A 23,930-nucleotide genomic window follows, 5' to 3' on the forward strand; every position below is an offset into this window, starting at 1 on the left:
GCCACAGACATTACCCAACCACTTGTGTGTGTGTGTGTATATATATAATATGCATATATAGTTACAGTACTAAAATGGTTACCAGCAGGTTTTGAGAGAGAGTGCTGCATCAGAAAAGTGTCAGTTGCCACCTCATTCTCCCTGATTTAGGTTCCTGACACTGTATTCCTTTCTCTCTCTCTTGTTTTTGCCCCCCATCGGGTGTACCTTGTCTATGTACAGATATTTTGTAATATATTAAATTTTTTTCTTTCAGTTTATAAAAATGGAAAGTGGAGATTGGAAAATTAAATATTTCCTGTTACTATACCACTTTTGCTCCATTGCATTTACTTCTTAATTTGTACCCTCTGAGCAGATCTAATTATGTATAAAGGGCATTTTTCCTCCACTTTATCTTAGGGGTCCTTTGTCTCAGAATCACCGTAGACTTAGAAACTACCAAAAAAAAAGAGTAGGTCTCAGAGTTTGAACAAGTGCTTCGGAACACTAGACTAGGAACTAGAAAATAAAAAAAGAGTTGGGAAAAACCGTAAGATGTGATTTTTTAAAGTAGAAAACAGTTACACAAATAATGATAGTGCCAGGCCATCAAGAGTTGAGCTTCGTGTACCCCAACTCCTCCTGAAAGGAGAGGTAAGTGGGTTTGAGCTCAACTGTCATCAAGGAAAGTTGGTAAGAGGCTGTTTAGACCAAAGAATAGTCTCTTAAACCATAACTCTCTAGCCCCCACCAGTTCCTATGTTACCATGAGTAGGGTCAGCATTCGGATTAGTGTTCCTATCTCTGTTGAGATTTCCTGATGCATTGCCAATCCAGGAAGTGAGTCAAAGTTGTTTATAAGGGTAAATTTCCTATTATCTCCAAAATATTTCCTATCTCCGCCTGAGGAGAGGATTCCTTTCCCTTTTTCATGGTTTAGGATACTGAGAACTAAATTTCCCTTGTATGTGCTGCAGTCCTGCTAGTTATGACATAAGTAGGCAGAGAGCAGATAAAATCCATCAGGAAACAGGAAGAAGGGAGAATAGGTATCAGGAAGTTGTGAGTGGGGTGAGCAATCGTACAAGGTTAAGGGATACAATAGAATAAGGAAATTAGAAGTTGAGTTCAAAAAGTAATGATGAGGGTTGCCAGCCTGTTTTTGGAATCCCCAAAGTTTAAGTGTGATGTTCACTTGCCTGAGGGCTGTCATGTCTTTACCCAGAAGGAGAATGGGGGGCTCAAGATTTTTCCAATGCCTGGAATCCTGTGTTCCTGGTTAGCCTCCAGAGAAAAGGAATTTGTTTTCAGTCTTCATATATTGCAAGTTCATGACTACGAGTGTGAACTTCAACCTACTAGAGAGTGTTGTCATAGCAGTGGCTGTCTTCAATTCTAGGCCTAAAGGCTGAGACTTAACTAACCTGGACTTGTTTCTGTTTCACACCCAAGGCTATTTCTAACTAGAAACCGTGCTGTGCAATACCTAAATTTCTTAGGCACCATCTTCCCAGACAGGCATCCTTAACTGTATGGTACGGTTAATGCCTCAAAGAAGTTAACAGTTAATGTTGCTGAATTGGGATTTCCATTGTTATTAAAGATTGCCCCATAGCTTGACTGTTTTTTAAGTATTGAGTTACTTCTCTGTTCACAACTTAGTCATCCTGAAGAGCTAGGTGGAATGGAAGTGGGGAGTTCCTCAAGTGAGTAAAATGTTCAACCATCCCAAGGGAGAGGCGAAACTGCTAAGTCTTCTGTGGTCCTGAGAGGCAAGGTGAGCATTCCTGGACACTCTGGTTAATTTTACTGTCCAGGTGTAGCATTTCTCATCTATAGAGACACTTTTTAGTGTTCCTATAGACTTAGGAATACTTTCAAGTTTACTTCAAGAGTTGATAGACTTTGGGTGAAGTATGACAACTGAAGGAATTACTGGTGGTATTTTACCACTCCTCGCTGTATGTAGCTGTCTCTAATCTGTCCACCCACTTCTTTTCATTTCCTATTTTTTTCCCTTCTCCCCACTCACTACCCAACTTGTATGCTTTAGGCCTATCAGAGGTATTGATTGCTTAACCCTGCAGGCGATATAGAGTTATTGCTGCTTCATAGTTTTGAAGGGTAATGGGAGGCAATTCAGAAGACAAATATCTATTCCAGATCTTCAACTTATGGGGTGATAGGTGAAGGAGAAAGCAAAATAACCATGCTTTCTTACTGCTGAGAGCTATGAAAGAAGCTTTTAATTTATGTTGTGTGGAGTACAGGAGATTTTTTTTTTTTTTTTTTGCTGGTCTAGGAAAGGCAGAGAGTCTCAACCTTCACTTCTTCATCCTCATCCCTCATATCCTGAGACTGTTGCTTTTGCTGATGACATTTCTAAGCTCAGTTGCAGATGGTGTCTGTGACAAGTAAAGCTTGGTGAGAAGAGGGCTCTGCTATCCATTAGAAAGCAGATGAGAGCTGCTTTGATACCCTGGTGATTAATCAGTAGGGTGCCAAAACACTTTGGCCACTGGATTGCTCTCATTATATCTCTGTCTCAAAAATTAGTAGTCCAAGGCGGAGAGAAAGAAGCTGATATGAACTTGGTCTTTAATACTCTCTAGATGGGTATTTGTTAGTGAAGCTTACTCAATATGCATCCCTCAGCCACAGCATGCTTCTCTGGAATGAGAGAGTATAGCCATGAAATGTAAATTCACTTAGACTTAGGTTCCTTAAGACCTGAAAATAGATGGATTTTTGGATGTTTTGCTCTAGGATGGTTGTAAACTGAAGATAATGTTGATAATTCTAAAGGAATGAAGGACATTTTATCCAAGCGAAACTATCCCTGAGGGAGGCAGCATGGAGAGCTTAAAAAGGCTACAATGTAGCAGTCAGAGCTAAGTGAAAAAAAAAGCCTGAGTCTTGGAGGGTGTCCTTTCTTTACCTTAAGAAGCCAATCTGGTAGGTTGTCTCAAGGAGAGTATCCTTCTCCCCCTGTGTCTCAGAACTACAACAATGCCTCACCTTGGGTGAGGATCAGCTTGTAGACAGACAACCCTCCCTACCAAGGCTAATGCAATTTTGAATGCTTTCAGCTCTAGAGAAAAGAGGCTGAATTCAGACTTAGAGAAAGCTTAGGAGTCTGATCCCTTTTGTAAGTTCAGGAACTTCTGAGTTTGGCCTTGTACCAGTATTTAAGTTTTCTGTTAGGGAACCAAAGATCTCATATAAAATGAAGCAATATAAGAAGGAGATGGGAAGAAGGGAGAACTAGAGCCGCCTGGTAGCTGGGCTGCACAAACAGACTTAGGGTATAATTGCTTATAAAGAAGAGAGAGAGAGATGGAGTGGAAGGAAGAGTTATGTTTGGGCTAGTGAATGTTAGGGGATAATTGACTTAATGGTTCATGATTCATTTCAGGGAGGCCCCATTAAAGCATTACTGTGAGTAGGGGATGCCCCTCGATTACAGTAGTGTTACCTTTATGGCTGGAGGATGGGTCTAGAACCCTTAGGCAGGAGGATGCTCTTAAGACATTTTCGCTAGGGAAGCTATATTGTATTAAGCAAATAACTTACATAGGGACATTTTGCTTAGCACTGCTATCTACATAGTTCAAGAGAGTAATTCAGGAATAAGGAGGGAATGATACGGATACATTACGTTAAAAAGTTATTTGTATTTTTTGAGTTTTAAAACTCCTGCAAGTGGTTTTATGTATTTTAGGTCAACCTGGAAACTAGTATTATTCCTCTCCCTTTCATTTTAGATCCAAGTGAAGGCAATGCATAGAAGTGCAAACAAACCAAAATATGTGAATTAGAGTCACAGAATGTTAGAGCTACAAAAGGACATTAGTTTGTCTAGTTCAGTGCCATCTTTAGCCAGTGAAAAAATGGGCCCTAAAAGGTTGAGAAACCTATGGTGTTGGGAGAAAGAAGGGAGAGAACGGAAACTAACATCATCAGGAACCTACTATGTGTCGAGCATTGTGCTTTGCTTTTATTATCTTGATTCTTAAGCACCTTGAGGCTAAAGGATAGAAGGAATAAAGGGCAAATCCCTCTTATTATCTTGAGCAATTTGTAGGAGATAAAGGGGAGTGGCAGATCACTTTTTCTGGTCTAACCACACAGGGCTAAACTGGAGGAAGTAAGAGTCAGCATTTGAGAGTGAGGTTAATCTAAGGAAGTACTCACTAGTTGAGAGAGACTCATGAATAACTTCTCTATTCCTAGAGACCTTGCAAAAATGTGATGGTCAAAGGCAGTCTAGAGGCAGGCCTGGTAGGGAACAAGATTACTATTGGCTCTGGGATTGACTTGCATTCTAGAAAATCAGGTCTTGACCTGAGAGTATGGGAGTAATCTTAGAATTAGGGAGCAAAATGGGGCTTCTCATTCTAAGGGGTCTTCAAAGAAAATAGTGGTTATATACTATGAATCAAGGAGATAAACAACTTCTTTTGGTGACCGTGCTTGTTTTGGGGGATTTTGTTTTGTTTTTAACACACTTTGAAGTCATGAAACAATTTGTAATTTTGGACAGACTCAGTGCCAAGTTCAATGTTGGTAGAGGCAGGTGGCAGCCTGAAAATTGACAGAATAAGATTATATTCCTTGTAGTTGTTTGATATGATATCCCAAAAGTTATACCATGAGGGCTGCCTCAGTGGGGAGCAATAATATCATTAGCTGAGTCATGTCCTGAGTACAGGGCAACTTCTGGGGAAGATTAGGGGAGGAGCCACCTTTAGGAAGCTTCTGGGTCTAGTGAGAGATGAGTCTTATACCTGAATGGGAAGTGGGAAATCGGTATTTATAAGTCAGCACATTAATGCAGGTTAAAAAATAAAATAGTAACCTAGTACAGAGGGACCCAAAGCAAAAGAATAATCAGAAAAATTGGAGTTAACCAGAAAAGATTCTTTGAAGATAATGAAGATAGAGGACATGGAACAGAAGAGAGGAAGGTGATCAGAGGAAGAAAACTTATGGAAGAAGGTTTATGTGTGTTTTGTGTAGAGGACTGTGAATGGACTAGTTAGTGTGGTACGGGAAAGCAATGTTAGGAAATGAAGTTGGGGGAGCAGTCTCGGCCTGAATGAGGAATTTGAATTTGATTCAGTAAGCAGCAACCGGGAGCAGAACATGATGAGATGAATATGATGTTGAGAACTTTTCCAGCTGTACTGGGTCAAGGAAACAGGAAGGCTTGCTAGGATATTGTTGTTCTTGTCCAGATGTGAGGTCCTGGGGGCCTGCACTAGAGTAGGACAAGGAGAATGAGAAGAAAGGGGGTCTATAGGAATTAGCAAGGCTTGATGATAGTTTGGATGTGAGGAGAGGGATAAAAGCCTGAAGATGATGGCCCCAGGACGTATGTATGCTGTTGATGGTGATGAGATCTTGGAAAGAGATAGCTGCTTTGTTTTTAAGAAGTAGAAATGTAAAACCACTTGATGGGATGTGTCTGTGTTCAGTATTGGAGAGTCTAGGAGGGGGCATTGCCCCTGGAAAATAGTGGAGCATGTGCTGTGTGCCCAGATGGGCACTTGCACTCTGCCCTTTTCAGGTTGGAGAACCAGGTGAAAGTTTATTGCTGGGGTGTACCCACAGACTTCAAGAATGCTATCCCACTCCAGATCTGGGAAGGAAAATACAGTTTTTTGCCAATTTCTTCCCCTTTAATGCTTTGAAAATAGGATATGACTAGCCTGTGGCAGCGTGTGCCTGTGGATGCACAATTCTCTGGCTTGATTCTTGGAAGGCCTTTTTCTCTTCCTCCCTGGGGGTCATTTGTATCTCTGGTTCCTGCTCCCAGAGCCATAAAGTGGGAGCCCCCATTTATTAATTGGGTTGGGACTGGGGAGGGGGTCGGCGGGGGACTCTTTAGTGTGGCAGGTGGGGGTCTTCCCGAATGAGCCCATTAGCCTGCCCCAATGGCAGCTGAAACGGGGCTGCAGCCAAGTCCTCTCCGTTTCAAAAACCCTCCATCGCCTGCAGCAGATCAGAACAAGGCCTGCGGGAGCCCTTAGCTTCTGATTGCAGCTGTGAGGAAGGACAAAACAATTTATAGGAAGCCAAGTAGCTCCTGTCTCTGCCTCTTCCTTTCTGTCGTTGAGGAGCGGGAAGACTGGAATGTAGTGTCCCCTCCCACCATAGCTTCTTACAAGGCATGTAGAGGCCTAAAGTAGGAAAGAACAGGAGTGAGTATGTGTGCGTTGATTGGACACTTATGTTGATGCTCTGGATGTGTTTACACATGTCCTTGCTTGCTTCTTCCATTCACACACAGTTGTATTGGATAAGCAGCCACTACTTATATGGAGCTCTCTAAGGGAAAGCCAAGTGTATGCTCAGACTCTTAAATAGTCTAAGGTGTGTGTAGGGGGGGCATAGCTTATCATACTCTTTTTCTGCCCCATACTTGCCTTGTCTCCTATCTCCTTTATCAAGATTCAGGGTTAGAGTTAGATCACCTTCTTAATATCTTTTCTTCGTAATAGAAGGAGTTTGGCACTTAAAGGAAAGCCTCCTACTGGGACTCTCTTGTTTGTCCCTTTAGTTAGGCCAGCATGAGAAAGGCAGGCATCTACAGGGATGCTTCTTTCTGCAGTGGCCCAAAGAGAAGGTATGAAGGACAGGAAAGTCTAACTTCCTGATGGGAAGGCACTTGGGTCTTCTCCTTTTATAGAATCGTTAAGTGTTCAGACCTAGAAAGGGACCCTAGAGGTCACCTAATTCAGCCTCTTACTTTACAGAGCAGGAAACTGAGGCTTAGGGAAGGGAAGTGCCTTGCCCACAGTCTCACAGTGAGTGAGTTAGTGGAGGCCATCCAAGACCAGACTCTAAGAGGCCAGAATCTTAACCTTCATGAGTACGGAGCCCCTAACTTTAAGATCACCAACTCCTAAGAGCCCTGAGCTTCCTCAGGCAAGGAAGGTAGGACTGTGAGATTTTGAGGGAGGAGGGACAGATTGAGCAGGAAAGGTAGATTTAAAAACCGTTAGTTGAAAAACTAAGAAGCTTTATATATTTTTACTTCAAAGACTAATTTTTCAATGACATGCAAATTGTACAAGTGTAATTTTTATTTAGAGTCAATAGTTCTGGTTCATTGGGAAGCAAGTGGCCGCCACAGCCAAAGATCCTGATGCCCTCAGAGTTATCCCCCAAGTATGAGGAGCACTTTGACACCACCTCTGGGGGTTGGATAGCAGAAAAAAATCCTAGAGAAAATGTGAGGAATTTACCCTAAATCTCAACTCAGGCTCCTTTGCTTTACAATGCAGCTATACTGAAGCAAAATTAGAAGGAAGGGAGAAAGAAAACACATCTCACCTGCTGGGAAACTGAGAGGAGTCTCTTAATTAGAGAAAGGAGTACAGAACTCTGAGTAAAATGAGATATTTTCTGAGATTACAGGAAATTGGGGTGGGGGAACCCTCTACTCCTATTCCTGTTTTTTTCATTTTGAGTTGTCGGTTTTCTCTTGATGAGGCAAAAGGAAGGTGGTGTGGTGTTCCACAGGGACCTAAGCCCTAAGTAGTGTGCTCAGTGAGCTGACATGCACAGCAGGTTCTGAAGTCATCTTACTCTGGTGCTGAGACTCCCTTCCCTTCTTTGGACCTTTCTCAGATGTATCTACAGTTCCAATACTTCCAATGCTTATTTTCTACACATATGAGTCTGAGAGCCAATGAGCAGAGAGAGGAATGCTGAAGAGTCCGTAAACTGGAAGCAGAATCTTGGAGGGAGAAGGCACCACTGGGCAGCTTAGAGGAAAAGTTATCGGTCTGGGTTAGAGGGGCAGGGAATCTGAAAAATGAGCATTGTCTGCTGATGACAAAGAAATAGATCTCAATGCATATCCTTTACATTTTCTCCATCACACTCTAATTGATAGCGTAGGGGAAATGTGGAGTTGGTCCCCACACAAATTCATCTCTACCTAGGGAATGTGTGATAGACTTACTTTCCCAAATTGTATCGTCTTCTGCCCCTCAAACCTGCTTTCTGTCTCATAGGCACTTCTTTTTTTTCCTCAAGCCCTTCTTGAAGAAGCTGTTTTGGACAAGCGAGCCTCGAATTCAAGCTGGTGATCTAATCTAAAACTAGATGGCCTCCTCTGAGTCACCTTGCATTAACTTTGCATTAACCTTGAACCTTCATTACCCTTTATAATTTTGGGTTTCAGAGCTTCTATTTTTGTTGAATTCCTAACTTATCTCTTAAGTATTGGAAATATGGTTTTTATTTTATCAGACTGGGAGCTGGTTGCCTGGAGGTAGGAGTCTTAGAACAGTTATAACTCTCTCTGGGAGCGTACCTAAGCTTCCTCTGAACCCTTCTGAGCTTCATGAATTCAGGTTTGAGGGAATTAGAAGAGTGGTGACCATCACTATCACTGTTATCTATCAAGGCCATGCTCCCTGGGTCAAAGACCAAAAATCCTCTGGTGTCTGGTCCCTTGTCTCATGTATAGTGTAACCTGTCATTTTCCTTTACAGGTGGCAGCAGCAGCAGGAGGGATGGCCTCTGAGGAATTTGATGTCCATCAGCCACCTGGCATCCGGAGCCCTGACAAGTTCACTCTTTCACAGACTCTAAAGCCAGGTATGGACCTAAGGCTAATCAGAGACCTCTAGCTTGCTTCTGTAAGGATAAACACACACACACACACACACGCACATGCACATGCACACAGAGTCTCAGGGAAGTTTCTTATTCCCAAAGATCTTCAGAGGAGTTTTCTTATCTTTTTGTTTGACCCATTATGGTGTTCTACCTTCTCATTAACAATTTCTCCCTCCTGGATAGAGTGGGTAACCCCCTTTATTTGCATTGGTGGTCATTTCATTCTTGTTCTTTCCTCTTGGCCAGCTGTGCTAATGGACAGTCCTCCCCAGTGGGATGCTGATATCAGTTACTCTCAGCCTCTCCTCTACAGCAGGTGCCCCACTTACCCACCACCTCATACACACACACAGCCCTGCCTTCTTCTTCCCCAAGAAGCTGTTTTCTCTCCTTTTCTTCTGAGTCAGGGTAGGGCAGTGCTATCCCTTCTTACTACCTCTCATCAGCTATTCCGCTTCCTTTCCAGGTTTGATGGGAGATCCTATCTGTACAAACACTGTGCGAGACACCAGAAATAGAGGCCTACAAGCCTGCTTCTCTCCATCCTCAATGCCCAGAATCAGGCAGGTTACCAGCCTCTATTGCCCAGCCCTACTCTTCTTGTTGCCAGGTAGTATGCTCCTCTCCCTCCCCACCAACCCCAAAGAGGGTCATATTTCTCTCTGGGAGTATTTCTTTCTTTGGTAAATATCTCCAACAAGGGGAAGGCCATGGTGACTCAGCTCTCTGCCTTGGTGACTTCCAGCTCTAATCTTTAGCAAGACCTCCCTTATGTTAAATCTCCATCCCCTCTCTATAGTTCAGAACTATTTCCCCCATTTAGTGGGTGTGGGAAGAAGGAACCAGTAAAAAGATAGTATTTGACTGGGGAAAGGGTCTAATGACAGGCAGCCCTTCTCTTGGGGCTAGAAGTCTAAAGTCCCAGACATGCATTCTGTCCAATGGCCTGGAATCCTTGGGGAGTACCTGGATCTTTTGAGGGAAAGGTGTTTTATCTGCTGTCCATTCCCAAGGACAAGGATGTCAGGCTCTGAGAATCTGTCCCTGTTCATTCCCAGACCCCCCAGGAAGTGGAGAATGGATTGCCATAGGGCAGAACCCACCACAAGGTGGTACTCTGTCTCGAGCTCAGATAGAAGCTCTTGTTTGGCACCTATAGAGAGTTAGCTGGGGTGCCAGAGCCTCTCCTGCCATTGGAGGTAACATCAGCTTACCCTTCTGATGTTAGGCCTCCTCTCTCAACAGTGCATTTCACCCATGCAATCCAGACAGCACAAGCAGCAGGCCTAAATAAGTGCCAGCTCTGGGTAAGGTGCTTCCTTCCCCTGGTAGGCACATACCTTGAGTTGGAGTTAGGATGGGGTGGATGGAGGGCTGGGCAGGTGTTAGAAAACAGAAATGTTCCTGGAAGTAGTTGAGCAGTAAGTATGCATGGGGTACCTTGATGGCACAGAAAGCACCAACATTTATAACCCTGCCCACCTGTCTGTCAACCTGGATTTCTGATTCCTCAAGGAAGCTGGCCCACTTGGCCAGCTGCAGTCTTGGTTTCTGCCACACGAGGGTGCTGCTGACCAATTTAAACTCCTGCCCCTTAGCGGACAGAGTTTGGGCAACCAGGGCACCTTTTCCCTAAGACAGGGGTCAGAAACACTTTGAGAGAGCCTGAGAGCTGGGGCCTCAGAAGCCAGAATAATAGTTAGCACCACTTGTTCTTTCTTAAAAATGGCCTGAGACTCTGAAGACTCTGCCCTAGTGGCCTGACAAGTCAGTATGTTCCCAGCTGAACTTGAGAAGCCCCCTAACTCTAGACACTGAACGCCTTGCACAGGTGCTTCTTTCCCTCAAGATGTAGGAGGCTCCAGCTGTCCACCCCACTCTCCCCCTGCTTTCAAGACAGTCACTTTCCAGTTCAGAGGGTGGGGGTACCTGTGCTTTTCAGAGAAAAAAGTCTCTTACAATTTACAAATCTCAGAAATCTCTTACTTCTCTTAAAAGTATCTTCATTAGTGAGATAGTGTTGGGGAGAGGTCTGAGAAGACTGAGAGTGGGAAAGTTCAGCCTTCTATGCCCCCATCACCTCCCTTGCACAAACCTGCAGAGCTCCAGATGGTCTAGTGGATGTTTGCAGCCTGAGTGGCTGGAGGACACCCCAGGACTCTGAGCCAAAAAAAGATGTCAGAAAGCAGGATGGGGAGTGAGGCTCTTTGGCCCATGAGCCTCATTCTGACCTCATACTGTGTAATGGCTCTGCCAGAGGTCCAAGTGGCCATGGGGTCCTTAGGGAGATGAGGTATCCCACAACTGATCCTCAGTCTTCAAGAAACCTTTGCACGTTGAACAGGCTAAGGGAGATAACAGAGGTTCTCCTCCTCCCTCCTACCCCCATGCCCGAGGGCCCCTCCCCAGGAGGACAGCTTGATTAAACAGTCGGTGCTGCTGGAATTACTGCACAGCTGGCGCTCCCCCCTAGCACCCTGAGCAGAGCAGCAGTGCAGATTAAAATCTCCAATTAGCGTTAAAGTGAAGTGAGGAGGTATTGAGGCTGCCAAGGAGACCAGGTGGGGGCCCTGGGTTAGCAATCCCCCCCTCTCACCTAGGTTCTGAGAGCACCCTTGGTCATCTCTTCTTTCCTAGCTCCTCTCCCAACAGCTCTCGTGCCCATTAGCTTTGCATTGCTTGGGGCCAGAGGGCTTCACAAGGGGCAGAGGGAGGTGGGGCAGATGCCTTACCTGACAAAATGCTGGGGACACCACAAGTGTGGAGGAGAATGAGTGTGATCAGCGCCCATCAAGGGAGATGCCCTACTCACAGCCTGCCAGGTATCCAGGTTGAGGTGACTTCACACTACTGCTGCTGCTTTTTGCCTAGAGTAAGGGGAAACAGGACAGGTCCTTCCAGACCCTCTTACCTATAAGGTGCTGGGGGATGTAGTGTCTACACAAACATCTATCCTTGTATATTTTATCCTATCTGACCCATCTGTTCCCATCCAAATTATGGTTCCTTCCTTCCTTTCTCCTTCCGTTCTTTTCTTAGCTTTCCTGTGGGCAGGGGTAGGCACAGTCTGGCTTGGGAGCATTGCCATGCCCTGCCACCTGGGTCCCAGCCGGCCCTTCTTTATCTTTTTTGCAGTTTGGGGAAGAGCAGGGGTATACCAAGAATGGAAGCCTCAGCTTCTCCCAACCCCTGAACATCACACTCTCTCCTAAGGGCTCTCTACCATTTACATTTCTGCCTTTCACACACCAAGCCCAGAATGAGGGCAGCACAGCTAGCCACACCCTCTGATTTCCCTCTGCTCCTTTAAGGGAAATGGAGGTGGGTACCCAGCTGACTGAACCTACTCACACCTCCAGAAATTAGACACCAGGGCACAGTGCCACCCTCCCAGGCTGGCACATGCTACCCTGGCAGAGATTCAAATAGTGCCCCCCTTCATATCCCTACCCCTATGTCTTACTCTTCTCTCTCCCTCTTTCTTCTTCTCTTTTTTTTCTCAGCTCAAAGCACAGCTGAGCCTTAAAAGTGCGGGGGGTGGGGGGAGTGGGGAGACCAAGCTGGGGCAGGGGGGTGGAGAGCTCCAATAGCACGTTTTCACCTGCCATTTAATTGGATGTATTTTTAATTAATGGGACCTCAGGGACCAACATGAGACAATCTGATCTCTGAATAGGGACAGGGGAGGGATTGGGTAAGGGAGGAGGATTGGGCCACTGGGTGCGGTTACCGGGAACCCAGGCCCATCAATCACTGGCCACTTTGCGTTCTGGCATGGAGAATAGCGAGGTGGAGGAGGAGGGGAAGCACTGGAGAGAGGTGCCAGGATTTCCCCCGAACTGCTAGGACCTTCAAAAAGGATGGAACTGTACCGATTGACTCTGGTCTAGGGCCCAAAATTGCAGCCAGAATATTAGGTAAGGCTGTTTTCTTGCTCCTAGGGTTTTGTCCAGTTGGGCTTATCTCAGTGAGTCCTGTAAAGATGTGAATGGAAGTTGGAGACAGAGCATTGAGGTTCTTGAAGAGAGAGGACAAGAGCTAGGGACCGTAGAACCAGAGACTGTGGAAGAGGGAAGAGAAGGGCAGAGTCCAGAGATATTTCTGTATGTTTAGACATAAAATAAGTGCCGTTGCGATTACATGCAGAACGGCATGCAAATGAGGCCTGGTGCCTTTCAGGTATGAATCATAGAACCTTACTGTTGCAAGGAAGAGAGCTTGGAGCTCCTCTTGCTGAACGCTTCATTTTACAGATGTGGAAATGGAGACCTAGAGAAAGGAAAACAGTTGAATCCTGTCCTGGAGTTGCTTTGTGTTTCTGGATTTGAAGAGTTCCTGGGAACACAGGGAAAGGTAGGTAGGTAGGATTTGGAGAGGAAAGTTAAGGGAAGAGGGTTGGTGGGATGTTACTCTCTCTTGTGTCTCTGGTCCCCGAGTCTTGGAAGCAACTCAGGGGAGTCAGGCAGGTGCTTACTGGGGGGGCATTGCCCTCATACAGCCTGTTCCAGGGGTCATCTCATTTATTCCCTTGCTTCCAAGCAGATAGATCCCCCACAGCCCCCCAACTCCCATGGGATTCTACCATATTCTGTAAGGTCCACAGGGAAGGACATGCACCAACTACCCTGGTTCCTTAACTAAGAAATAAATCCCCCAATGATGACTAAATATTAAGCTTTTTTTGAGATCTTATTACAAGTTTCCCTGTTGCAATATAAGCTGCTAGAGAAATTATGCCAAAAAATGTAGCAAAGAGTGGTCTTTTACTTCTTGTCCTATGTCTAAGCTGAGAACAGAGATACAATGAAACTCAAGGCTCTGAATGCTGAGTCAGAAATGCCCCTGTATTCCTGTGGTGCCATGGCCCCAGAACTCTAGTCAGGCCCCATCTGGCTCTGTGTGGTGTTAGTGCACACTAGAGAGAAGGGCATGTTACCAGCTGTCCCTATCTCCACCTCCCTGTTTCCTTCACTGTTCAGACACTGGTTTAAGGAGCGTAAGAATAAAGGAGAAGAGGGGCTTTCTCACCAGGTTACCCAAGGTGGTGTTTCCTGGCATCTTCTTCCTTCCTCAAAAAATTTAACATTTTTTTTTTTCTGTATTTCATGAGAGTAAGTTGGGATCAGGGCAAGGATGGGCACAGAGCTTGGAAAGCAGTGTGGGTAGAAACTTTGTCATGCTCTTCAAGCCCCAACACCTTTCTCCTTCTCCCAGAGTTGTCTGCTCTTCTGTCTTAGCACCCCATTTGTTTTTTTGTTTGTTTGTTTGCTGAGGAAGATTCACCCTGAACTAACATCTGTGCTAGTCTTCATCTATTTTGTATGTGGGTCGCTGCCATAGCATGGCCACTGACAAATGAGTGGTGTAGGTCCACGCCAGGGAACCGAACCCAGGCTGCTGAAGAGGAGTGCGCCGAATTTAACCACTAGGCAACAGGGCCAGCCGTTAGTACCCCTGTTTTATACGCCCAGAGGCCCTATGGAAGAGTAGGATATGCCTCTTTTAGTGCCTCCCAGCCTCAACCTGCCTTCTCCTTAGACCCTCAAGGTCATCTCCTTGGCTGTCTGATTCTCTGTCTTCTTTACTGCCAAAAAAATGAGAAGGGCCCCTTCTCATTTCACCAAGACAGTCTGGAAAGAATTCATCTAGCTCCCCACCCTGTTTCCAAGGGCCTGCAGGGGGAGGGGTAGCAGAAGAGAGCTGTGCCAGGGAGTTGAAAAGGAAAATTCTCTTGTCAAGGGAGATCAAGAGAAGCCTGAAAGTGGGGAGAAGACAGGGAAAATTTGGGAACTGAGGCCTGAAGTCCCACCTGTGTGTCTGGCTGCCTAACATAGAGCAGGCCATTCATATTAAGTATTGTTTGGGGGATTTATTAGATGGCTCCTATTTACAGAGCTGCTGTTTCTCCTCTGAAATACAGAGCAGCAGAGAAGAGCATGCAGTGAAGAAGAAGGGGAGGGGGTGTCAGGCTTTCTGTAGGCCCTCTTTCACACCCTTTGTCTCCTCCTAGTCCAACATTGGAGGCATACTGGAAGGGCAAAAAGGCCCTTAAAGGATTCAATCTAGATTCTGGATGTTTCTCTAGGGAACAGGGCCTCCCTTCCTCCAATCCCCACCAGCCCTGCCTTACACTCTAGTGGTATGTGGCACACTCTAAAAGTGTCAGATCTACAGACCTGGAGTCAGAGCCTAGAGCTTGCTCTGGAGTCCAGAAGAAACCTTGAGCCTTTGCAGGGAAAGAGGGATAGACTTGAAGTAAGTGGAAGGCAGAGGTAGCAGTCCCCAGAATATCCTGCACTCTGGAAAAAAAGGAATTGTTGAGGAGCTCAGCATTGGCCCAGGGTTTAGCTTTTACTCTTATGGGATCCCTTCCTCTTTCTCTCTCAGTGTGTCCCACTGGCTGGTGAGAGATCTGTATGTCTGAACTTCCTGTTTTAACACCTTGGAAGTTGTTATGCACGTGCCCTATCTAGCTCCCTAAGCCATGAAGGAGGGGAAGAAAACATCTCAGAGGTGGCAGTGCCATGATGTCCATCCAGGAGAGAGGCTAAGGAGAAGAAACATTGACCAGAGAGGGAGCCAGGAGGAGATGCCTGCTCCTGAAACAGCCTCTTTACCCAGTTCTCTCCCACGCCCCCTCTCACATGCTGACAAGGCTGTGTGCCCAAGTGTGCCAGCTCTCCTGGCTGGCGATCCTGCTCTGCCGTGCAGGCAGCCGGCTTTCTGCTCCAGGACAGAGCACGTGCTGGGGTCTCTTGCACTCCTTTGCTCACTCATCTCAATGTTTTCATGTTGCAGATTCCTAGAGATGAAGGAGGGAGCTCTGGCCCTGCAAGTAGGAAGACAGTGGGCTCCAGGGCCCTTTGGGTGCATATCTGCTTGGCTGGAGGAGGCGGGAGGAAGAAGGCTGCTGGCAGCTCAGCTGAGCTCAAGATTCTGGTGACTCATAGCAATGGGGGCGGCTCATGAAAGCAACAGAAAGGAAAGAGGTCCAGGCCTGTAAGAGCTCTCTTTTACCCCATTTCTCCCTGACTCTCAGCTCTGTGGATGAAGGTCTCTCATCTAGATTGTGGGGCAAGAAAAGACCCTAGAAAGAAGGGAAGGAAATGGGAGAGAAGAGAACAGGAGAAGCTGAGCATTCCCAGTGAGAGGATTCCCAGTAAGGAAAGAATAGGAGAGGCCAGTTATTCTTGCCTTACTGTATCCATTGGCTGCACAGAGAGTTCTGGGCATGCACATGTGCTGGGGTGGCTCAGCACTGCTGGGCACCTTCCCAGGAGTTTTCTAGGCAGACACAGCTACTCCTCCCTGCCCTCACTACTTGTCCAGAGCTCTAGGTACCCAGCTGATACCACGTGACTTAGGAATTTTTTTTTCAAAAAAGCATTGTTACAAGACAAGAACCTGAAAAGGTTACCACTTGGTAACCTCAGTACTCGCTTCCTTGGAAACAGACACCGTAGATCTCCAAAGGTGCTAATTTCCTCTTCCCTTACAGGTCAGGTTGGCAATGTGCATCTTCTCCATCCTTTCTGAATTAGGGGGATGATAGGATACTGTGTTTGAGATCACACCAGCAGAAAGGGACCAGAAGGTGGACCAAGAGAACCATTCATGCCTCCAACCACAGTCCCAGGGGCCTCGTTGTTTCAGCAAAAGGAAACAGGGATCTTGGATACCAATGTATCTGGATACATAATAATAAATACCCTTCCTGTAACGTCAGAGAAGGATTTACTAAGAGGAAGGGGGTTCTCTGATAGCCTGAGTTTTCAATTGCCTATTTCTATTCTTTTCATTGCTTGTGGCTCTGCTCTCCAGCTGGTGTGAGGGTCTCTCTGCTCCTGGAGATCCACAGACAGTTTTGGTTGGAGAAAGGGACAGACAAACTGCTCTTCATGTAGAGAGATGGGACCAGCTGCACTCCCCCAGCTCTCCCTTGCAGCATTAGGAGCCCAAAGGACCTTGCTGGAACACCCGTAATAGAGCTCAGTCCTGAACTGAACCAACACATCACCTGGCTCTCGTATAAAAGTGGTGCTATGAGGGGGAGCCTGGGTGCACCAGGTGGGGTGTAGGCAGATGTGGGGAGTTCAGCCCCAGGAGAGAGAGAAGAATCACTCCTCAATACCATATGCTCCTCCTCTTTCTCAAACCTCCTTGGCCCCTCTTTTTTTCTACCTCCCTTCAGCCAACTCCACTCCTGGGCACCTTATCCCCTCCAATCTGAGAAGACATGGTAAGTAGTTGTCTGTTCCCTACACTTTTGTATCTCTCATTCTCCTCCTTTGCTTCCAATTCCTAGCCAAGAGTTACCCCATTTGAACTCTCCACCAGTGATGCCATCAGGATCTGAACCTAGAATCCCCAGCCTCTCCCAACCCTCTGACTCTGAGAATGCCACTCTGACTCATCAGTCCTCCTCCTCCCCACAAGTACCGCCAGGCCAAGACTAGTATGTCCACCAGCACCAAGGACCCTGACCTGAAGCAGAGGGCAGCCCTAGGGGGTGCATTGGGGCCCAGCCCTAAATGCGTGTATGCCTGTGCATTGGGCACACTGGTTTATTAGTGTTATTTCAGCATTGTGATGCAGAGAGAGTAAGTGTAACAGCTGCTCCTTGCTTGCAGTGTTTATTGTTACCTAGAGACAACCTCCTGGCTTTTTCCCAGCTCCCCCTCCCCCCAGCCCAACCCCCTCCCTGCCAACAGGCCTACTCTCCCCACACTGATGGGAAATTTATAGCTTGCCCATACCATGCCTTTAACCCTCTCCTGTCCATAGGATAGGTGGGGTGAGGGAAGCCAAAGTAAGCAGTGGTAGCCCCAGCAGGGTAGAATAGTGTGGAGCAGGGAGGGAAGGAGGGAGAAGACATCTCCCCTCCCCAATCTGTGTGTCCAGACTCAGGTCCCAGTTGCCCTCCTGGGTCTCCTGTTGAGAGAAAAGAACTTTGGACCTAGCCTTGGGATCCCAGCATCCTCCTCACAACATAATTCTCTTCCCTGGGCACCTCTGAGTCCCCTATTTGGGCTGCTTGGTCCTGGGCAAGTACATCAAGGTAGTATTGAAACAAGAGGAGTAAATACAGAGGGGCAGAACCCCCAGCCCCCTCCTTTCTATAGAGATGTCATATTGAGACAAACAAGAGGCTGTGGCATGAGGGATGCTGGCCAGATCTCCATAGCTAGATCTCCACAGGTAGATGTCAAACATGAACCTGGCTGCTGAGCCTAGTGGGAAAAACTCAAATTCACCCTGATCCCAAAACAGGTCCTGAGAGACACTCAGGCCATCCTTTAAGCTGGTCTTCTTGGTCTGGTTAGGCTACTCCTTTCTGCTTTTCTTCTGGTCCATTTTCTCCTGCTCATCTTTTGGTTTGATACCTTAGGGCAGATCCAAGAGACCAAGGGGACTGAGGCATCCTAGTCAGTGTCTCAACAGAACTGGGGAAGCTCCTCTCTCCCCTCCTGACGTAGGACTTTTCATGGAGAGGAACCATATCATATATTCACCATCCCCACTGGAAACAAGAGGAAAAGGGATCAGATTTTACCAGAAAGGATAGAGCTTAGACATATGGAAAAACTTACTCATGGGCTGTAAGACTTCAGAATGGGCCTACTTCTCATCAGAGATTTTTCTTCTGCCTGGGATGTGTTTAAGTCTACCTAAGGGGCACTGGAAAAACAGGGTTACTTTTCTGGGGCTCCTCCAGATGTAGGTCCCTGTGCAGTTTCCACACAGTGCACCCCTCCTCAGCCCTTCTAAATGTATGTGTGGTGGTTAGATCGCAAGTTTTGGAAGCAGACAGCCTTGGGTTCTAGTCCCAGCACTGCCATTTATCAGCTGTGCTACCTTGGTAAGTCACTTAACCTTTTTGAGCCCTAATTTCCTTGTCTGTGAAATGCAGATAAACAATCTCTTAAGGTTGTAGAGAGAATTTAGTGAAATAATGTGCATAGAGCACCTAGGACAGTGCCTCATACTCAGTGGGTGCTTAGTCAACCATTGATGCAATAGTCTATTACTTTTATGCAGTCAGCAGGGCTGAAATTGCTTCAAAGACTCCATGAGTCCCCTGAAATTGTAGGCCAAATGTGTTTATGTGCATATACTGGGGAGAATGTCCATACTTTTCTTCATGATGTGGGGGGGGGGGGGTGCCAGTCTCCTGGAAAGGAAGTAGCCCCAATCTCTTGACTCAGACTCCCCAAGAAGTCAGTTCCGTCATTCCCATGCCTCTCAAGCCAGGAGCACCTTAGGCAGTGTTCTTCTACCTGGAAGTACAGCTTCATCTAAGATGGAGCTGGGGAGAGACAGCCATTAGGATAGCAACACCTTGCATTTGCCAGGCACTTTACAGTTTGTCAAGTACATTTACCTACATTTGCTCTTTTGATACCCAGAACATGACAGTAAAGTGAAGCGAACTATCATTTATTGAGTGTCTAATATGTGCCAGGCATTGTGCTAGGTGTATTTTTTTTAAGTATGTTTAAAGTCTGTAAAGTGTTTCGTCACCTAGATATGCTGTGATTTATAACGCTCATCTCCTATTTTTAATCATTTAGATATTTTTACTGAAATAATATCACAATGAACATCTTAAGATATAAAACTTCATGCATTTTTTATAGTAAATTCTAAGAAGTGGAATTATTGGGTCAACAGATACAGATATCCTCCCCTCTCTATAGTTATGATCATTTTATTGATGAACCCTAATGAGAATAATATTTTTTAATCTTCCTCTTTGGAATTCTGCAATGGAAACACAAGGGCAGCCCCTTCTCTCTCCTATACCCAACAGAGACATTAATAATCTATCATAGCTTTTTTTTAATTGAAGTAATTGTAGATTCACATGCAGTTGTAAGAAATAATACAGAGAGATTCCATGTACATTTTATCTACTTTCACCCAATGGTAACATTTTACAAAACTATAGTATAATATCACAACCAAAACATTGACGTTGATACAATCCACCAGTCTTATTCAGATTTCCAGTTTTACTTGTTCTTGTGTGTGTATTAAGTTCTATGCAGTTTTATTATCTGTGTAAATTCGTATATCTACCACTACAGTCAAGATAATTGAACAGGGGCTGGCCCCGTGGCCGAGTGGTTAAGTTCACATGCTCCACTTTGGCGGCCCCGGGTTTCACCAGTTTGGATCCTGGCCATGGACGTGGCACGTCTCATTAGGCCACACTGAGGTGGTGCCCCACATGCCACAAGTAGAAGGACCCACAACTAAAATATACCACTATGTACTGGGGGGATTTGAGGAGAAAAAGCAGGAAAAAAAACCTGAACAGTTTTAACACCACAAAGATTCCTCATGTTGCCCTTTTATAATCATGCCCATCTCACCCCTCCTTAACCCTTGAGAACCACTAATCTATCCTCCACTTCTAAAATTCTGTTGTTTCAAAAATGAAGTCATATACTATGTAACTTTTTAGGCTTGGCTTCTTTTCAGCATAATTCCCTGAAGATTCATCCAAGTTTTTGTATGTATCAATGGTTCAGTCTTTTTATTTATGCCATGGTATGAATGTACCACAGTTTGTTTAACCATTCACCTGTTAAAGGACACTGTACTCTCCCTTTGTATTCACTAGAAATTAATGAAGTAGCTCATTTTATGTGGTGTGTTGTGTGTTTCATATTCACAATTATTAAGCTTATTAACTCTTCAAGCATGGCACTATGATTATATCCACTTTATAGATGAGGAAAATTGAGGCTCACAGTAAATGATTTTCTCGCAATTACATGCTGTTAAATGGCAAAGAGCCTGGAACCCAGGATAATAGGGCTCTTCCACTAAACCAGGCCTTCTCAGACCTTGCTTAAGGTTGCTGGGAAGAGGGTGTGGGTGGAACCAGAAGAGAGATGTTGGGGCAGGAAGAATACTGGAGCAGCCTGGGTCAATTGAGGTCCTCACAGCTAACTTTGGTTCATAGGTTAGAAGATAAACAGTGTCATGGAACAGGGGGCAACATGGTATGAGCCTTTGAAATTGTTTCCCCCTTGCCAGGGAAGAACAAGGCTAAAGTGGATGGAGCCCATGAGCAATCTGCCCACAGACCTGGGACCTGGAATGAGAAAGGGAGGAGCTAGCCTTTAGGTGTCTATCAGAGAATGAGTAGTCAAGGCTGTCCTTGAAAATGTGAAGTTGAATGTGTCTCTAATGAGGTCTGAAGAAATTGAGGCCCATAACAACAAGTGAGCTCTCTATTCTGGATGGAAAAGGGAGATAGTAGCACTTTTTTGGGGAGGCAAGGGGGACTACAGGTCATTAACACACACACATAAACCTTGGGCAGGCTCAGTGTCAGGAACATGGTACAAGGGGCAAGCAGAGTAGAAGCAAAAATGCTAGACCAACACTTACTGCTGACTACCACTGCACTTTCCCTCCAACTGAAGTCATGGACAGCTAAGTCAGAAGGAGCTGGAGAAATTGTTTGGTCTGTCCCTCAGCCTCTGGGCACTGGTTGAAGCTGACAGGTGGAAACCTAGAGTTGGCTCAGACATGATGGATGGTAGAGATGCCAACTTGCAAGAGAGAAGGTTTGGCTCCTCTCCTGGGAGCTGTGTCTGGTCAAAGGCTGCCTCCTCCCACCTCCTGCTGGAACCAGCTCCTTTATAGTTGATGTTACCATTGCTCCCTTGGCCTATTCCAGTGGCTGTGGACTCATAACAATTTTCCCCATCTACTTACAGCTTTAGAACCAGGCCAAGAGCATGTATCACTCTTCTCCATCTCTTTTGGCTCATCAGAAATGGCATATCTTCTCCCAGTGGGACGCACCATGCTTACCCAGTAATTCCAGTCATGGAGAATAAATACCGAGGCCTTCACAATTTATAGGGACTACATTGCATTGTTGAAACAACCAGAGATATCCATTCTGAATGTCTTTTTGTTGGAAATTCTTAGACAAAGAGAAACCACTCTTTACCAGCTCTTATGCCTACTGAGATTTCCTGACTGCCAGAGGTCCTAAGTGTGGCTAGAAGAAAGCTACCTTCCCTTGGAGCCAAGATGGTTCCTAACCAGGAAATCTCAGGACCCCCCACTTACTCCCTTTCCTTGACTGCCCCTCTAGTCTAGGTCCCCTCCTCTTCTGCCACCACTCCCTTCCCATTCCTCCTTTCTCTTCTACTCTCTCTCTCAGCAAGTTTTTTATGTGATTACAGGCACTGCATGGTAATTAGTGCTAAACTCATTTGCACAACTACAGTTAATTGGCTACAACAATTAATTAATGTGTTGGAAATTTGGCACTGGAAAAAAAAAGTTTGTCATCAAAAAAAGGGCAAAAAATTGTAGAGTGAGATACCCATAAAAATCGAGGGCAGGCTTCAAAAGCCCAGCTGGGCCTCAAACTTCAGGCCGGCCTCAGATGCCTTCCCATTCTCAACTTCAATATGTTTTCTTCTTTCCTCTGTTTTTTTTTTTCCTCTTTCTTTCTCTATTTCTCTTCTCTCTCTCTTTTTTTTTTTTTTTTTTTACAACTTAAGCAAACTCATTTCCCTGATAAAATATAGCATGACTAATGGCTAGAGCATGTAAAAATCATTGGGAAAATGTCCTTGGAAGACGAATGCATTTTCAGCAGAATAATTAACTTAATTAACAAATTCACATGCATATTCATCAGGCTATTAATGTCTTCTCGGCTCAGCTTGATGAACATTGCGGTAATAACCATCTCATTTACATACTGCATTCTACTGCGATCCAAAACAGAGACAACATACAGGCATACACACACACACACACACACACACTTGCTTGAATACACACAACATGCCTGGGCCGCTTTGACTTCCAGGTTGGCTGGGAGTGTGTGTGTGTGTGTGTGTGTGAGTGTGTGAGTGAGGCAGAGGGGTGGATGGGAACCTAACTAGATGGTGTGATCTTGAGAGGGTCATGAGTGCGGTGGGCTAGGGATGCCAACGTGTGGATGTGGATATCTGAGAGAACTTTAATTCTCTCTCTCTCTGTCTCTCTCTGTCTCACTCTGCCTCTTATTCCTTGTTTCTTTTTCTCTGTGTCATTTTCTTTCTTCTTCTCGCGCACCCTCCCCCCCATGTCTCTCTAGGGAAAAACTTGGTATCGGTGCCAACTTTTTACCCCTTCCCCTCCTCCCTCACTCTCCTCCTTCCCCTCTCCCAACTGCTGCCAGCCGGCATCAGCGCCGAATTGCCATCTCCTTGAGCTCTCTGTGGAGCAATCTCAGAGAGCAGTAAGGTGTGACGCGAGGCTCTGCCGGCTTCGCAGCAACCGCCTGCGGAAAGAACGCAGGATGGCGGAGGAAGATTAAGAGAAATCGCGAGCAGGGCTCGGCTGCAATTGGTGTGTGCAAACGCCGAAGAGGAAGGGAGAGGGAGAGCGAGGAGGGAGGGTAGAAGTGGGGGAGGAACCAGCAGCTGTCGGCCTAATTCTTCTAACACTCTGCTTGTGGTCATATTAGAAAAACAGATTATGCCCCTCGGTGCCACTCACTTATACTTGACATACGTTAATGTTCTATATCTCCATTCTCGGGTCTTGACGTCGGTGGACTTAGGGTCAAGGAGGATGGTGTTCTGGGTGGCCAAGGGGCACAAAAGATCCTGCCTCTACGTTTTTCCTGACCTCCAACCCTAGTCTGTAGTAGCCCTTTAGAAAGCAAGCCTGGGCCCAGAATTTGCATCTGATGCCACCCTTTGGCCCAGCTTTTTGCAGCCCCATAAGAGGTGCAGAGGTCAGAGGACACCTGGAAGCCCTTTCCCCTAAAAGTAACTCCCCATTTAGAGTCTTAATAGGTCACTTTAGGGCCAAATGAGACTAGCTTTGTAGCACTCCTACCCCTAACATTTCTAGGGCCCTCCCCCTTAAATCAGAAGTTGGGGGTCAGAGAAAGCTATCTGTGGCAATCAGTGCTCCCTGAGGGGGTTACAGAGAAGCCAGAAGCAAACAAGGCCAGGATTGTTTCTGGGTTGCTATGGAAACCAGGTTCCCGCCTCCTGGCAGGATGGGAGGCGTGCCTGAGGCCTTCCTCTTTCTACCAATCCTGAAGGCTATAAAGGTGGAGTTTACCAAGGCCTGGGGCATAGGGATGGTCTTGGAGGACAAACCAACCATTCCCAGCAGCCCTGCTTGTCAGTCCATAGCCCTTTGACCCCCACCTTCCCTACCCTCTCACCCCAATATTCAGTCAGAGGAGACTTTTTCCACACAGTATCTGTCCTCTATGGAGACCTGTTGCTTAGCAACCACTAGTGCCTTCTTCCTAATAACTTGCAGGGACTGAG

General features: G+C 45.9%; 1 protein-coding gene across 20 annotated transcripts in view; it reads left to right on the forward strand.

Annotated features, from left to right (window-relative positions):
- The window catches only part of CDK12 (cyclin dependent kinase 12), a 72,361-nt gene that overhangs the window by 41,291 nt on the left and 7,140 nt on the right, over nt 1-23,930 (forward strand). For 6 of the 20 annotated variants that reach the window (XM_070483176.1, XM_070483164.1, XM_070483175.1 and 3 more), the window contains 2 exons: nt 8,490-8,595; nt 9,083-9,179. In XM_070483176.1, the coding sequence (XP_070339277.1) occupies nt 8,490-8,521 (32 nt within the window). In that variant the 3' untranslated portion in view covers nt 8,522-8,595; nt 9,083-9,179. Of the gene's footprint in view, nt 1-8,489; nt 8,596-9,082; nt 9,227-12,869; nt 12,970-15,414; nt 15,616-23,930 lie in introns of all 20 variants that reach the window. The other 14 variants (XM_070483163.1, XM_070483169.1, XM_070483174.1 and 11 more) reach the window with 6 other exon arrangements.

Source organism: Equus asinus, chromosome 13 (genome assembly GCF_041296235.1).
Source record: "Equus asinus isolate D_3611 breed Donkey chromosome 13, EquAss-T2T_v2, whole genome shotgun sequence".
NCBI lineage: Eukaryota > Metazoa > Chordata > Mammalia > Perissodactyla > Equidae > Equus > Equus asinus.